This window comes from Ctenocephalides felis, unplaced genomic scaffold, assembly GCF_003426905.1.
Source record: "Ctenocephalides felis isolate EL2017-DRISC unplaced genomic scaffold, ASM342690v1 CF-g0.4_SCAFFOLD_01604, whole genome shotgun sequence".
Lineage (NCBI taxonomy): Eukaryota > Metazoa > Arthropoda > Insecta > Siphonaptera > Pulicidae > Ctenocephalides > Ctenocephalides felis.
In genome coordinates this window covers 45,990,682-46,003,908 of record NW_020537758.1, presented here as the reverse complement: position 1 = coordinate 46,003,908, position 13,227 = coordinate 45,990,682, and the positions used below count along the sequence as shown (strand labels likewise).

Below are 13,227 nucleotides of genomic sequence, written 5' to 3'. Positions count from 1 at the left end.
AATGCGATCAAGTAATTTGAGTATTATGGTGAAAGGGCGATAAATGTTGCAGATATTTCTTTTAGAACTCTATATCAATCAATTCAAAAGAAAAATTATTAAATCGCTAGAAAAATTTAGCATACATACTAAATGTGTACTTTTTTTAATCAAATTATTTGTTATATCAGGGTATCTGCATGGTATCTGTTAGTTCACCTTAAAATAGAAAATCAGGTAGCTCTATCTGCAAATCATATTAAGTACTGCACATCTTAAAATCAGCTATGAAAAATATTTAAAAATAGTTGTTTTTTATATTTTTAATTGTTAAACATATTTATTTCATACCATTTACAATAGTTATTTATAATAAGAACTTTTTTGTTAGTATGCATTTACTTCAACTAGTATTTTTATAGTTTCTATTATTATTTTCTAATAATTTAAGTACATATTTTTAATAATCAAAAATATTATCAATATTGGAATTCTTATATCCGTTCTTCATCTATTGGTGTGAACCATGATCTGATATAAGATAAGTCCATGATGCAATGGAAAATTTCTCAAAACAAGTTCTCATAACACAATTGTCAACACTGTCAATAAATGTGGTTAAGAGGGTTAAGATAATACATAAATAAATGTAGTGCAATATGTTATGGAAAAACTATAAATTATTTTTGAAAATCGAATTTGGAGAATCGAAAAAAATATTTCAAATCTTGCGCCATGTATCCTATGTACAAGGACAACAACCAGCACCCAATCTAAGAGAATATTTCTATTACATTGATCATCAGGGAATGGTAACCAATTAATATTCCATTATCCTAATTATAAGATTTATATGATATAATAAGTTTTTTTTAAATAAATGATTAATTGACCAGAATCAATTACAATTTACAGTTATTTCTTGATGATTCCAAAATGAAAAATTTCACATCGTGCTTCAAAGATAAAGATTTCTTAGTATTTTTCTTCAAACGACTTAGAAAAAATACCACAGACCGATACAAAGAATTTCCATACCTTTCTCTTTGTGGCCGAGAAAAAAATTATGTCAGATGTGATGATCTTCCAATTGTATACACTCATGTCTTGCCGATAGAGAATCAAGAAAAGCAATATCTATTATCTTATGCTCATGCTGGACCTTTATTAACTGAGAAATTTGAACCAAATAAAATATACATGTGTCCAAAATCTGGACGTGTTTATCATCCAGCCCATGAGAAAGTAGGATCTATTGGACTGATACGATCTAAATTAGCAATAGAATTTAGTAAATACTTTGAATTTAAAAATGGTGAAGAGAATCCTCCAACACATTTTACTTGGGATGGTAAAAGATATGAATTAGATTTATCATGGTATAAAGCTATAATGGAGAAATCATAATTATGTTGAATAGTTGAATTAATGAATTAATATGCTGTGATTTTATAGAAAAATATCCTTAACAGTTGATCTGTAATTTAAATAAAACAATTTTGTAAAGATTGGTCTTACAGATTTTTATTGCATCAATGAACACAATGTTTGTTTTTAAAAAAATTTGTACTACTAATATTGTAGTCTACAATTGCAGAATATCATATAAATATCTTACCAATGCACAATTGAAAGTGCATTAGAATTTTATAGGCACTTACATTTAATATAAATAAATTGTTTTAACATCATTCACATATGATAGTCTCTGAATAAATATTACAAAAATATACTCTAATCTCAAATAAAATATTTGAGCGTATGACAACCTGAAAATTATAACTAGTATTGCTTTAGAATCTAAAGATTAGATAAATAAATTATATATTCACAACAATTATTTCAATTAAATTGTAGTTAATGGAAATTAATCTAAGTCTTATACTACTTCTTTGAAGATTGTTGTAATGCTTTTGAAGAGTGTTGATGAATATTTTGCATGAGCAATTAAAAATATTTGTAATAAATTTGTAAACTCTATCAACTAAATTAATATCTCATTTCATGAAAACCTAATATTAATAATAAAATAGACTTACTGTCTAAAGTGTTAAGGACACTTTTCAAATAAATAAATCTTCACAAAATTCTATAAAACCGATATGTAATAAATCAGATGAGTTGTTTTTAATCAGCAAATCTCATAATTTGTATTTCATATTTTTTATCTGCTATGTCGATTCATCTGAATTGTTTTTAGAAAGAGGTGTGAAAGATCCTTTTTCAATCCAAGACAGACCTAAATTACCGCTAGATCTATTGTCTGTTAACGTCCCTGGTAATGATTTGCTTTCATCATTCCTAAGCATCTCTCGTAATGGCTCATGTATTGCTTCATTGTATTTTTCAAATGCTATATAATGTTTATCAGTAGTAGGTGGTGGATCATATATGGCTTCTATACTTGCCTGCACACATAATTTTACTTTATCTGTAAATTCTGATCTGTTGCTGTGTAATAATTCAAAAGCTTCTTTATTTAAAATTTCATTTCTGGGATTGGCATCTGCATTATGGAATACCCATTTTATATACTTTAACAGTTGCCAAATGTGATTATCCGAAAATTTCCAATTGGAAAATCCTATAGAGAGATCTAACACGCCAGTATTTTCATTGATGTGTGGGTGGTATACTTTATTTTGGAATATCACAGTCTAAAAACCATATATTTTTTTAGATTTATACAAGAAATATATAAATGATTTTTAAATTTAAAAGCGTTAGAAATTTCAGATGTATGGCAGATTATGTGAAAACAAAAATTTCATTTATTCAAATAGTTAATTATTTCAAATATTTACTTACTGGGACCCCACCATCAGGAAATGTTTCTGGTATTATTATATTAAATCTAAATACAGCTTCTGCATAAAATCCTTCATGTAAAAATATAACTCCAAACCACACTGTAAAAAATTTATAGATTTATTTGAATGAAACTATTTATATATTAACTCATTATATTAAATAAAGAAAAAAAGTTAAAACTAACTAAAAATTTAAGGTTTCTCTTTTCTTATAATTATATATTCTTTCAATTATGAAGAAACTATTCGAATCGATAAACTTATATATTTATAAGTATTATTATATTTATTTATTATTAAGTATATATTATTTTTGGTTACATGATTTTACTTACAAAATGAGCTTTCAAAGGAAGGAATAACGTATGTATTCGTAATATTTTCATTTTGTATCAATTTGCTGAAATTAAATAACTTTTAATATAAATATGTAAAGATGTAGCATTTAATAAGTAAAACAAATTAATTAATATTTACTATTCAGCTAATATTTGATATTCCTTATGAAAGATCTGTGTTCGTACATTTGAATCACATTTTTCTTTTTCTTTAGAATTTAGAGGATCATCTACATTTGTCTGCAATTGAATTTATAAATATTATTTACGGATGTATTATAACAAATTCATCATTAAAACATTATCTGCAAAATATACCTCCACCACACTACTTTTATCCATTCTTTCATAAATATTTAAAATTTATGTTAATTTAATTTGCAATTAAAAATAATATTAAAGCTGTCAAAATTTCAAACTGTCAAGAGAGCTGTCAATGATTAGATGTCAAAATGTTTGACAGATCTTGGCAAAAGATGGCGGAGCGATAATTTTTTGCGATTGATCATATATGAATTGATAATTAAATAATGTGAAGTTTAATTAGTGTTTATTTATTAATTAGAAGTTTATTCACGCTGACAATTAATATAATGAAATTTTACTTCAATATTCAGTTTTGATTATCTCGAATGAGCCATTCAAAAACATCTATGGTCGATCTATTGTGACAGTTACTTCGATCGTACTTCACATGAACATATAATATAACCTATATGCCATGCCACTAGTAAATATATAACCTCTTACTACTCATTGTCAAAATTTAAGACTTTTTAATTATAAAGTGAAAAACACAATTACCAAAATGACTTCTAGAGAAAATCACAAAAGGAAACTTTCCAAATCAATTTTGGAAATGAAATTCATGAAAAGAACAAAAGAAAAGTTTCAACAGGAGCAAGAAGATGAGGAAGGTAGGAATATGTATAGCAATGAAATTACAGACAAAATGAGACACAACAAAGGATCACAATATATAGAAGAAACAAGTTTTGCCATATGTGAAGACTTACTTATTGGTAGACTATCATACAAAGGTATGAATCCTGAAATTGAAAGAATTCTTGAACTCGAAGAATTAGAAAAGGCTGCCAAAGAAACACCAAAAGATGAGGCAGATGTTACAGATAAAGAGATGACAAAATATTATATAGACAAGACGGGACAGCGGGGAAATAATGAATCTAGAACATATTCAAAGTATAATATAAAGCGAAAAAACACTGAACAAAGGAATACACCTTCAAAGTTTCTCAAACCAAATTATGATAATTTATATAAGTAATTAATTTTAAAACTGATATGTTATGAAATAATAGTTGTAATCATATATTGCATAATATTTTTGTAGAATAAATTTATATTCTAGCTAGAGTTACAAATTTGTAGTTATTGATATGCACACTTAAATATGTCTTAACTGTTTCACTTATGGGCTAAATTGCAAAAAATGACACATTCCCAAAATTAGTGTAATAACTGAGGTCATAGATATTATAAAACATAGATAACGGGGCGTCACGGGTATCCTAAATAATTTGGCACTTATACTTAAAGTTGATGTATAAAGCAAAACTGTGTGTAGATCTTCATGTGATGTGTCCATATGTACAAAAGGTCTTACTACAATTTCATGTCCTACACTTTTCAGCGAAACACAGGTTGTTGTCAATCTAGCAGCCTGTAAATTTAAAAATCATTATTTAATTAGAATATTTTATTCTGTTTTAATTCATTTTGCAATGTTTTTACTTGAATAAAAGGTGCAGCTGTTATCACCAGCCACAAAAAAACATTTATTATGTGAGCTGTTATATGGCAAAGCTTGCTACTTTCAATGTTATCATAATTTAACAACCATATTAGACCTGAGCAAGTCCATGAAACATTGACGATTGTAAAAAGTCCTATTGCTGGCGACACTTTTTCATTTAGATGTCTTAACAATAGACGAAATTCACTTATTTCCTAAAATAAATATCATATATTATTATAGATTACAATTTATACATTAATGTTTGATTAAAATTCGAAGACTTGCCCTCATCCAATCAAGTGGTTGGATTGTTCTTTGGACGAGTCTTTCTCGCAAAAACTGTAATTGATATTTGAGTAGTTGCACTTGAATACAATAACAAGCTATTACCGTAGCTTGAACTGCATCTTGGCATAAAGTAGTGTATATAACTAAAGCTTTTAGAATGGTCTTAAACATGGAAGGCCTAAAAATAAAACCTACTATGGTAATTTCTACCTGTTTTAAATAACAAATTAGAAAAATGTGAAATTTGTAGTCAACATTGCTCAATTTATGATAATAATAATAAAAAGTGTTTTGTTCAAACCAAGAATTAATCCACTTTAGCCAAATATGGTCTTCCTTAATTGTCATCCAATTTACAGTCATACAAGAGCAAAGTGTCCAAAGCAAACCGAATATTATAAAACTCCATAATACTCGTAGTATTTTTTTGGGATTTTTTGTCAATTCTCCAGGACTTGATGATAATATAAAGACCTTAAAAAAAACACTTTCCTAAATTTCTCAGTTTTTTATGTGATACATCTAATCTTATATTAAATTTTATACCCGTTCTATCAAGTGTTGCAAATGTTCATTGTCAGAAATTCGAAATATAATAACAGAATATATGTATCCAAAAAAATGCAATAAGCCAGGAATTACGTAGCTAAATAATATACTTGCATTACAAATTCTTTCATCATTTGGCCATTGTGATGATTTTACTAAAATGTCTGAAGATGAGTTATTATTTCTCAAACAATATCCTCTATCTCGTCTGGAAACCATAAGGTATTAATAGTAATGGATTATTAAATTGTTAACATTAGTCATCAGAATTAATATCTAAATAGAAGAAAAGTCATAAAATCGATTTAGATTCTAACGTGTACATCCGCTCTAACGGTTTTCAGGAGCCGAAATATTTAAAAAACGCCCACGTGCTATAGTAAACAAAGGTGAGTTTAATTTATATAATAAATATTTTTCGGCGATTTATTCATATTTTGAATGTTATAATAATATATAATAAGTTCACTTACCTAAAACAAGTAGCAAATTGAATAAAGTAGCCAAATAATAGAGAAATACCAATAAATGCAGTCTGTGTATGTCCTAACAACGATGTAGGGCTCCAAGTAGCAGATCTTTCTATTGACATAGGCCTTAGGCCCATCAATCCAAGAATGCAAGCATACGGCAGTAATAGCTTAAAAATGTACGTTTAATTTAATTTTTGATTTTTTTTAAATACGTTTTTGGCTCAATATAATTGTATTTATTGTTCCTGTTGTCCATGGCAATGACCTCCATGTGCAAAAGAATAAATATTGTGATAATAACTGATGAGGCTAGACAAAGCAACGGACAATCAGTATGATGTTGATATAGAAATTGTGGAACTTGAAATTGAATTATTTCACGTTCATAATAGAAATTAATATAGTGAGAAGAGAGCGAAAAATTATAGAACGGAGAGAGGTTTTATAATAATTATAAAATATATATTATATATTACTTTGAGATAATATAATAAAAAAGCGATAAATTTATTCATTATTGATATCTATAGATATTTTTTAAAATAAATTTAATAATTTTTAAAAATAATTAAAATTGAATATTTTTTATAAAACTAAAAAATTGTGTATTTTCTATAGATTTTGTGAATATTTCCAACTATTATTTTACTGCATTTTTTTCAAGATATTTTTTCCTAAATTTACACAATTTATATAAATACACTATTTTTTAATTTTATAAAAAATATTCAATTTTAATTATTTTTTTGAGCCAATAATAAATATTAATGTTCAATAATAACTTTTCAACCAATTTATTTGGTTTGAATTTAATTTGTTTACTAGCGGATAAATATTTTTAATAAACAAGATATTAAAATTTTTGACAGTACTTAAATATTTTTTTACCTTGCATTTGCAATAATCTAAGACTGCAGACGTGTTGTGACTTTCGGAATCTGGAGTTCGTACACTTTGATGTGTCTTGAAAGATAATATAATGTGAATTATCTTATTATTGAGATAAATTTATGTTTTGTCTATATTTACTTCTGATAATATACTAGTAGTTTCCGAAGTATTTGAATCCATTTAGAAATGTATAACATTTGATTCGTATACTGTTGAGCGGTCACGTTTCAAATGTTTCATGTTCTTGTTACTTTTTTAATAAACATAACACTAAAATTTTGTTAAAGTTTCACAAACACTCACTGATCATAAATACATAATTTAACATTCACAGATCACTCACAGTGATTCTCAAATGCAATTATTATATTTAAATAAATAAAATAATTTTATTAATAATCTTTAACTTATAAAATGTTCAATTTTAAATAAATATTAGAAATTTATTAGAAAGTGAGTCAACATTTTATAAATTTTCTATACTATTAAAAATTCATTAACGTATAATTTCTTCACATAATTTTTCCAGAATAATATGTCGAAGTTTATTTTTATAATGTTGATGAATGAGTAAAGAATAAATAATACCGATAACCCTGCTATATTCTTTATCTCCAGTAACATATGTGAAATTTGTATACTCTTCTTTTATCTATGTTTGTATGTATACTTAGCTAGTACAGCTACCAACAAATATTTTTTGTGATTTATAATTTTTCTAATAATTTTGACTTAAAACAATAAGTTTTTAGATTTTCAAAAAATTGCATTTGGTTGCAAACATTAATTGCATCACGACCAAAAGCATATTGATCGTAATTATGCAATATATAATAGATAAGTAAACATAATTATAATAACATAATAAAAACGCATTATACCCAGTAAACCACAAAACGTAATTAAAACGTTCATGTAACGTAAAAGATGTTACGTCTAACATAACGGTTACGTAACCTAGGAGGCACACAGACGTTTCTATTTCTGCCTCAAAAACGTAACGGCCTGTTTTTGTTACGTTTCCAAATTGCGCGAACACGTAACGATTTCGTTTTTGTTACGTTTCTAAATTACTAAATTAACGTGTGGGTGTCTTTGATGTTACTTAAAAATTTAATAGAATTTGCTGTAAATATAAAAACTATTTTTTATATTAATTTTATTTCATATTTTGATTAAGAATTTACAAAATTTACATAATATATATCTAAAATTACAAAACTACAAAATATAAATTTGAATTTTAAAAATTTGATTAAACTAATACAAAAATTAACAATGCTAACAAATTTCTACTTAACAGGATGGAATTAAAACTGTTTTATTTTGATTATATAATTTTAACCATTGAAAATAAGTCTTGTGTAAAATTTTTGGCAATCTTTGTTTATCAAATTGAAACCATTTTGCTGCTTTCTGTTTGTAAATGTATCTAAAACAGAACCAAACAGGTTAGAAACAATTTCTACAAATTATTTATTGATAATATTGATTTAAATTTTTTGTAACATTACCTCTAATAATATTCATTATTTTCAAGTTATTGACAGCTAGGCAGTCCTTTCAACCATACTAAAAACATATTAATTCTTCATCGAATTACACTTTAGACAATAATAATATAATAAATTATAATATGTTAATGTCAAAGGCAACTGATGATGGCAGTGACATACTATTAGGTTTGTAAAACTAATTCAAATTGATATTACACATACAAATATTAATTGTTTATATATGCGTCAGCCAAGGTACCAGGCATTATTTGTTGTTTATTATCAGGACGTCTCATTAATGTATACACAATATTCATTATTGTTTATCACCAGGTCATCTCATATTAGTTACACGTAAAGTACTTAGCTAAGGAACAAGGCTTAGATGGGCGTGATGGAGCACAATCGATCTATCATTTGCATCTTTATGTAATGGGAGGACATCAAATGCAATGGGCACCAGGATAATAAAATACATAAAGGATAATCAATAAATAAATAAACTAGGTTTGTAAAACTATTAAAACATTTTCTTGAGATGGACCAGTAGTTTTCAAACTGATATATGATATTTTACCTTGCATAAGAAATCGTAATGATTTTTGCTTTATATGAAATGTATGAATTAGACCTTTTGTAAACAAGACATTCAAAATGTTAATATATCAAAGCAATGTAATGCCATGTCTTTTAAACAATAAAAGCAAATTTAAGAAGTCAAGCATTATTGATAAGCATCCAATCATTTATTGTCATTTGGTATAAAAACTACTTTAATAAAGATTGATAATTTTAAAGATACATATTTAAAAAATAATGATATAGATATAATTAGTCTAAAATATTTATATTTAATATTAGGATTTCAACATTTAATATTTTTTTGATCTAACTGATTTACATATAAACATAAATAGTTGTTTTGAAAAATGTTTATATTTTGGGTAATTTGTTGCAGCCATCGTTAAAAATGTATGTTTGATTTATATTTACATATAAAATAGAAACTATATTTGATTTAAATTTATATATGAATGTGATTAGATGTTTCGATATGACAATACCCAATTATTTATTTAATAAATAACTATCTTTTCTAATGTCTTTAATAATTAGGAAAAAAGTATATATATATATATATATATATACATATATATATTGAATTATTTTTGTGTACATGACATTGTTCATAATTAATTAAAGGTACTTTTATACTACTTTTCACTCAAAATGAACATATGGATTAAATTTCTTTTGTTGAAAATATATATGATTGATGAATTTGATCGAATGATTCCAATATTTTCTTTAACTTAAACTTATTGCATTCGCATAGTTACTTATATTAATTATTGATTTGAATTCATATTTACTTTTTTTCTATCAAGTGCTACAATTAAATTCAAATGATTGATCTATGTTCAGAAGAATAAATTGGTATTTAGTTAATTGCATCAGATGTTTCGTATTTTTCATAAGCAACAGTTAACCTTTTTTGTTAAATATATATTATCACATATTTTATATCAGTTATTCTTAATTATTGTTGAAATTTTAATTAAATTTATTAGGATTTTTAAAATCAGACTAATGTATTTAGAGTTGTAGTAAAGTACAGTTTGTTATACTTGCCTGTCCGAATTTATTGCATATAAATTATTAATAATTATTCTAATAATTATTTAATATAAGCATCATGAATTATTACAAATTATATATAAAAATGTAATGAGTTTCTCAACGTATAATAAATATATGAAGATTTATTTACAAGCATTTTGACTATGGTATGAATGAGTATTATATAGTTTGATTGTTCTGATGATAATGTAACTAATTGATTATTTATGATATGCGACATAATAATTTTTTTGTAAAGCTGTTCTGGACATCTGTATTATACAGAAACGTAGTTGTTGTTAACAGGTTATTACAGTGGTTTTCACAATTAAAATAATACTCAATTTGGTAAAACATTTTCTATTTTAATACATATTTAAATTATTTATTATTTCTATTTTTATTAACTTATATTTAACATGTAAACCAGCTGTTTCCAACCTGTGGGGCGCGATCCCTCAGGGGGTTGCCAGGCTGCTCTAAGGGGGGCGCGTACATCAGCTTCCAGTATACTATTATCGAAAAGAATTCAACGATTTGAAAACGATATTGAAAAATAAACAAAAAATATTAATTTTTATGCATATTTTTACATAATATTGCATATTAATTTATAGCTGTAGTATTTATACAATTAAACTGTTGAAAAAAATAAGGGGGCGCGACAGTTTTTTTATTAGAGCAGGGGGGTTCGGTGCAAAAAGGGTTGGAAACCATTGATGTAAACTGCGGTAATGATATGTTCCTCTCTTAGATGTCGACTGTAGGTAAAGGTTATATTTTTGTCGCAAAGTAAGTAAAGGGCCGGAGTTTTTGGCCAGAGAATCAGTCATGATCATATCGTCGTCAGTGTGTGGTTTGCTTAAGAATACTCTTCTGGTAAGTTTTTTTTTACTATTAAATGTTCTGTAAACTAACACATTTTCTTTATTCCTGAACCTATTCGGGTCTACATAAATTTACTTTTGCATGCAGTTTGCGTAGTGCGTTCGACCGGGATTTGATCCGGCAAACCTCTGTATTTGTGAGCTGAGCTCTTAACCACTTGACCACGTTGCGGATAAATTGGTGAGTTCAAATCCATCTTTACTAATCGTTAGTATTATAAGTTATTAAGGAATCGAGTAACACATATTTTTTGCAAAATTGACAATTTCACGATTGTGTTGATTATGTTCACACATTTGAAGCAGTAAAAGAAAGTCGGTTCGAAATATTTTTGTTTTTTCTTATACGTTCCGTATACCGCGAAAGAATCAGCAAATACAGAATGGCATTTTATATAGGGATTATAGAGAATACGTTCCAAAATTGGCAAACTTTTTGCCGTTTTTTGATAATGTTTTTTGTTTTTTTTGTTCAAAATGATGACATTTACGAAGAATTTTGGGTTCGATACATGTCGAAATCCGCGAATAACGAAATTTTTAGCCGCGAATATGGGAGTTGGGTCGCAACTTTTTTGGCCGCGAATAGCGAAAACGCAAATGAAGAAAGCGCGAATAAGGAACTTTTACTGTATTCATGAAATGCCGAAACAGTCAAGCCTCTAGTTTCAAATAAAACAAGTGAGATTATATAAGAAGACAAACAGAATAAATCGTGATCATTCAATATTTTGTATATTTTTAGTAAGAATAATATCTGTGACTATAATTTGAAGCCTTTATTTTGTTTTTCTACGAAAGTTTTTATTAATCTTCCTATAGTGCAGTAAACGGAGAGGAAAAAAAGGTATAACCTCTGAATTTTTTTACAGTGCTCCGAATTGAATGAAATTTTGGAATTAGGTTCATCTTATCTTTAATTTCAAAAGTGAAAACAATTCGGGTTGCGCCATCACCCCCCGGGGGGATGACGCCCCTTCTCAATTGCGTAATTACATTTTTTCAAAATAACGTCGGAAATCGATAGAAAAACTAATTATAAGAATAAAATGTCTTTTACAGTTTTCCAAAAAAACTAATACTTTTCAAGTTACAGACCACTAAAGATTCATATATTTTTGGCGCTTTTCTTCGTTTTTTTGCAAATATCTCCTAAAATATACATTTTAACGAAAATCATGTAATGAACAAAATAATGTCAATAAAAATCTTAATAAATCGGTATTACATAAAGTGTTCTAGGAAAAATATTAAGCAAGATTTGAAATAGCAAAGTCGTTTTTTATGTCGTTCAAGATTTAATTGTTGTATTTGAAGCCATCTAGCGTCGAGGTTTTATATTTTATGCATTTCGGTGAAATTGAGTTTTATAGTGTTCAACATAAGCTTTAAAATGAGTGCTGTTATAAGTTTTTTGCGTGTAAAATGAGTGAGCTATCATGCAAATAAGATGCATATACGAAGTTTTTTTCTTTTAAATCATATGGTTTAATGAGCGCCATTTCCACCAGAATTAAAGTAATTCATATTCCATCTAGAATTCACTTCATTATAGACATCTTGATAGATCCTAGCAGATTCACTACTTTAGTATAAACTATTTGCAGAAAACTCACGATTTTATAAAAACTTTTTTCTCCATTTTTTTTAAAAATCGAAATTATTTTCATTATATCTCAAAAAGAATAAAAGATACGTATAAAAGCATATAGATAAAAATCAAAGGGATCTTTTTGGCTTATTATTGTTTTTTATTATTTTTCTTTCACACAAAAATTGACAAAGTTATGAATGTTTAAAGATTGCGCGGCCGCGCAAATTGGAAAAAAAAGTTTTTATAAAATCGTGAGTTTTTTGAAAATAGTTTGTACTAAAGTAGTGAATCTGCTAGAATCCATCAAGATGTCTATAATGAAGTGAATTCTAGATGGAATATGAATTACTTTAATTCTGGTGGAAATGGCGCTCGTTAAACCATATGATTTAAAAGAAAAAAACTTCGTATATGCATCTTATTTGCATGATAGCTCACTCATTTTACACGCAAAAAACTTGCAACAGCACTCATTTTAAAGCTTATGTTGAACACTATAAAACTCAATTTCACCGAAATGCATAAAATGTAAAATGTAGATGG

At 26.6% G+C, this 13,227-nt stretch overlaps 4 protein-coding genes across 4 annotated transcripts; 2 read left to right on the top strand and 2 right to left on the bottom strand.

The window, feature by feature from the left end:
* The first annotated feature begins 493 nt into the window (after positions 1-493).
* LOC113372417 (UPF0598 protein CG30010-like) lies at positions 494-1,386 on the top strand. Its single transcript, XM_026612742.1, has 2 exons — positions 494-791; positions 895-1,386. The coding sequence occupies exons 1-2, from the start codon at positions 639-641 to the stop codon at positions 1,384-1,386; spliced, it is 645 nt and encodes a 214-aa protein (XP_026468527.1). The 5' UTR covers positions 494-638.
* A 764-nt stretch (positions 1,387-2,150) lies between these two features.
* LOC113373837 (protein crossbronx homolog) lies at positions 2,151-3,529 on the bottom strand. Its single transcript, XM_026614111.1, has 5 exons — positions 3,446-3,529; positions 3,267-3,367; positions 3,125-3,189; positions 2,788-2,888; positions 2,151-2,636 (listed from the first exon to the last, which is right to left on the bottom strand). The coding sequence occupies exons 1-5, from the start codon at positions 3,467-3,469 to the stop codon at positions 2,151-2,153; spliced, it is 777 nt and encodes a 258-aa protein (XP_026469896.1). The 5' UTR covers positions 3,470-3,529.
* Positions 3,530-3,801: 272 nt separating this feature from the next.
* Positions 3,802-4,415, top strand: LOC113373836 (M-phase phosphoprotein 6-like). The gene has a single exon (XM_026614110.1). It carries the CDS (start codon positions 3,936-3,938, stop codon positions 4,413-4,415), a length of 480 nt encoding a protein of 159 aa, XP_026469895.1. The 5' UTR covers positions 3,802-3,935.
* Positions 4,416-4,559: 144 nt separating this feature from the next.
* Positions 4,560-7,267, bottom strand: LOC113373835. The gene is made up of 8 exons (XM_026614109.1): positions 7,226-7,267; positions 7,085-7,159; positions 6,197-6,363; positions 5,721-5,931; positions 5,532-5,648; positions 5,172-5,384; positions 4,883-5,098; positions 4,560-4,811 (listed from the first exon to the last, which is right to left on the bottom strand). Exons 1-8 carry the CDS (start codon positions 7,265-7,267, stop codon positions 4,560-4,562), a joined length of 1,293 nt encoding a protein of 430 aa, XP_026469894.1.
* Positions 7,268-13,227: the final 5,960 nt, after the last annotated feature.

Coding starts and splice junctions, on each gene's coding strand:
- LOC113372417 (XM_026612742.1), top strand. CDS start 639: ATGTTATGGAAAAACTATAAATTATTTTTGAAAATCGAATTTGGAGAA. Junction 792..894: donor ACATTGATCATCAGGGAATG/GTAACCAATTAA, acceptor TACAATTTACAG/TTATTTCTTGATGATTCCAA.
- LOC113373837 (XM_026614111.1), bottom strand. CDS start 3,469: ATGGATAAAAGTAGTGTGGTGGAG. Junction 3,368..3,445: donor ATAAAAGTAGTGTGGTGGAG/GTATATTTTGCA, acceptor ATTCAATTGCAG/ACAAATGTAGATGATCCTCT. Junction 2,637..2,787: donor TTCCTGATGGTGGGGTCCCA/GTAAGTAAATAT, acceptor TATGGTTTTTAG/ACTGTGATATTCCAAAATAA.
- LOC113373836 (XM_026614110.1), top strand. CDS start 3,936: ATGACTTCTAGAGAAAATCACAAAAGGAAACTTTCCAAATCAATTTTG.
- LOC113373835 (XM_026614109.1), bottom strand. CDS start 7,267: ATGGATTCAAATACTTCGGAAACTACTAGTATATTATCAGAA. Junction 6,364..7,084: donor TAGATTATTGCAAATGCAAG/GTAAAAAAATAT, acceptor TACATTTTTAAG/CTATTACTGCCGTATGCTTG. Junction 5,649..5,720: donor TGCAACACTTGATAGAACGG/GTATAAAATTTA, acceptor GTTTTTTTTAAG/GTCTTTATATTATCATCAAG.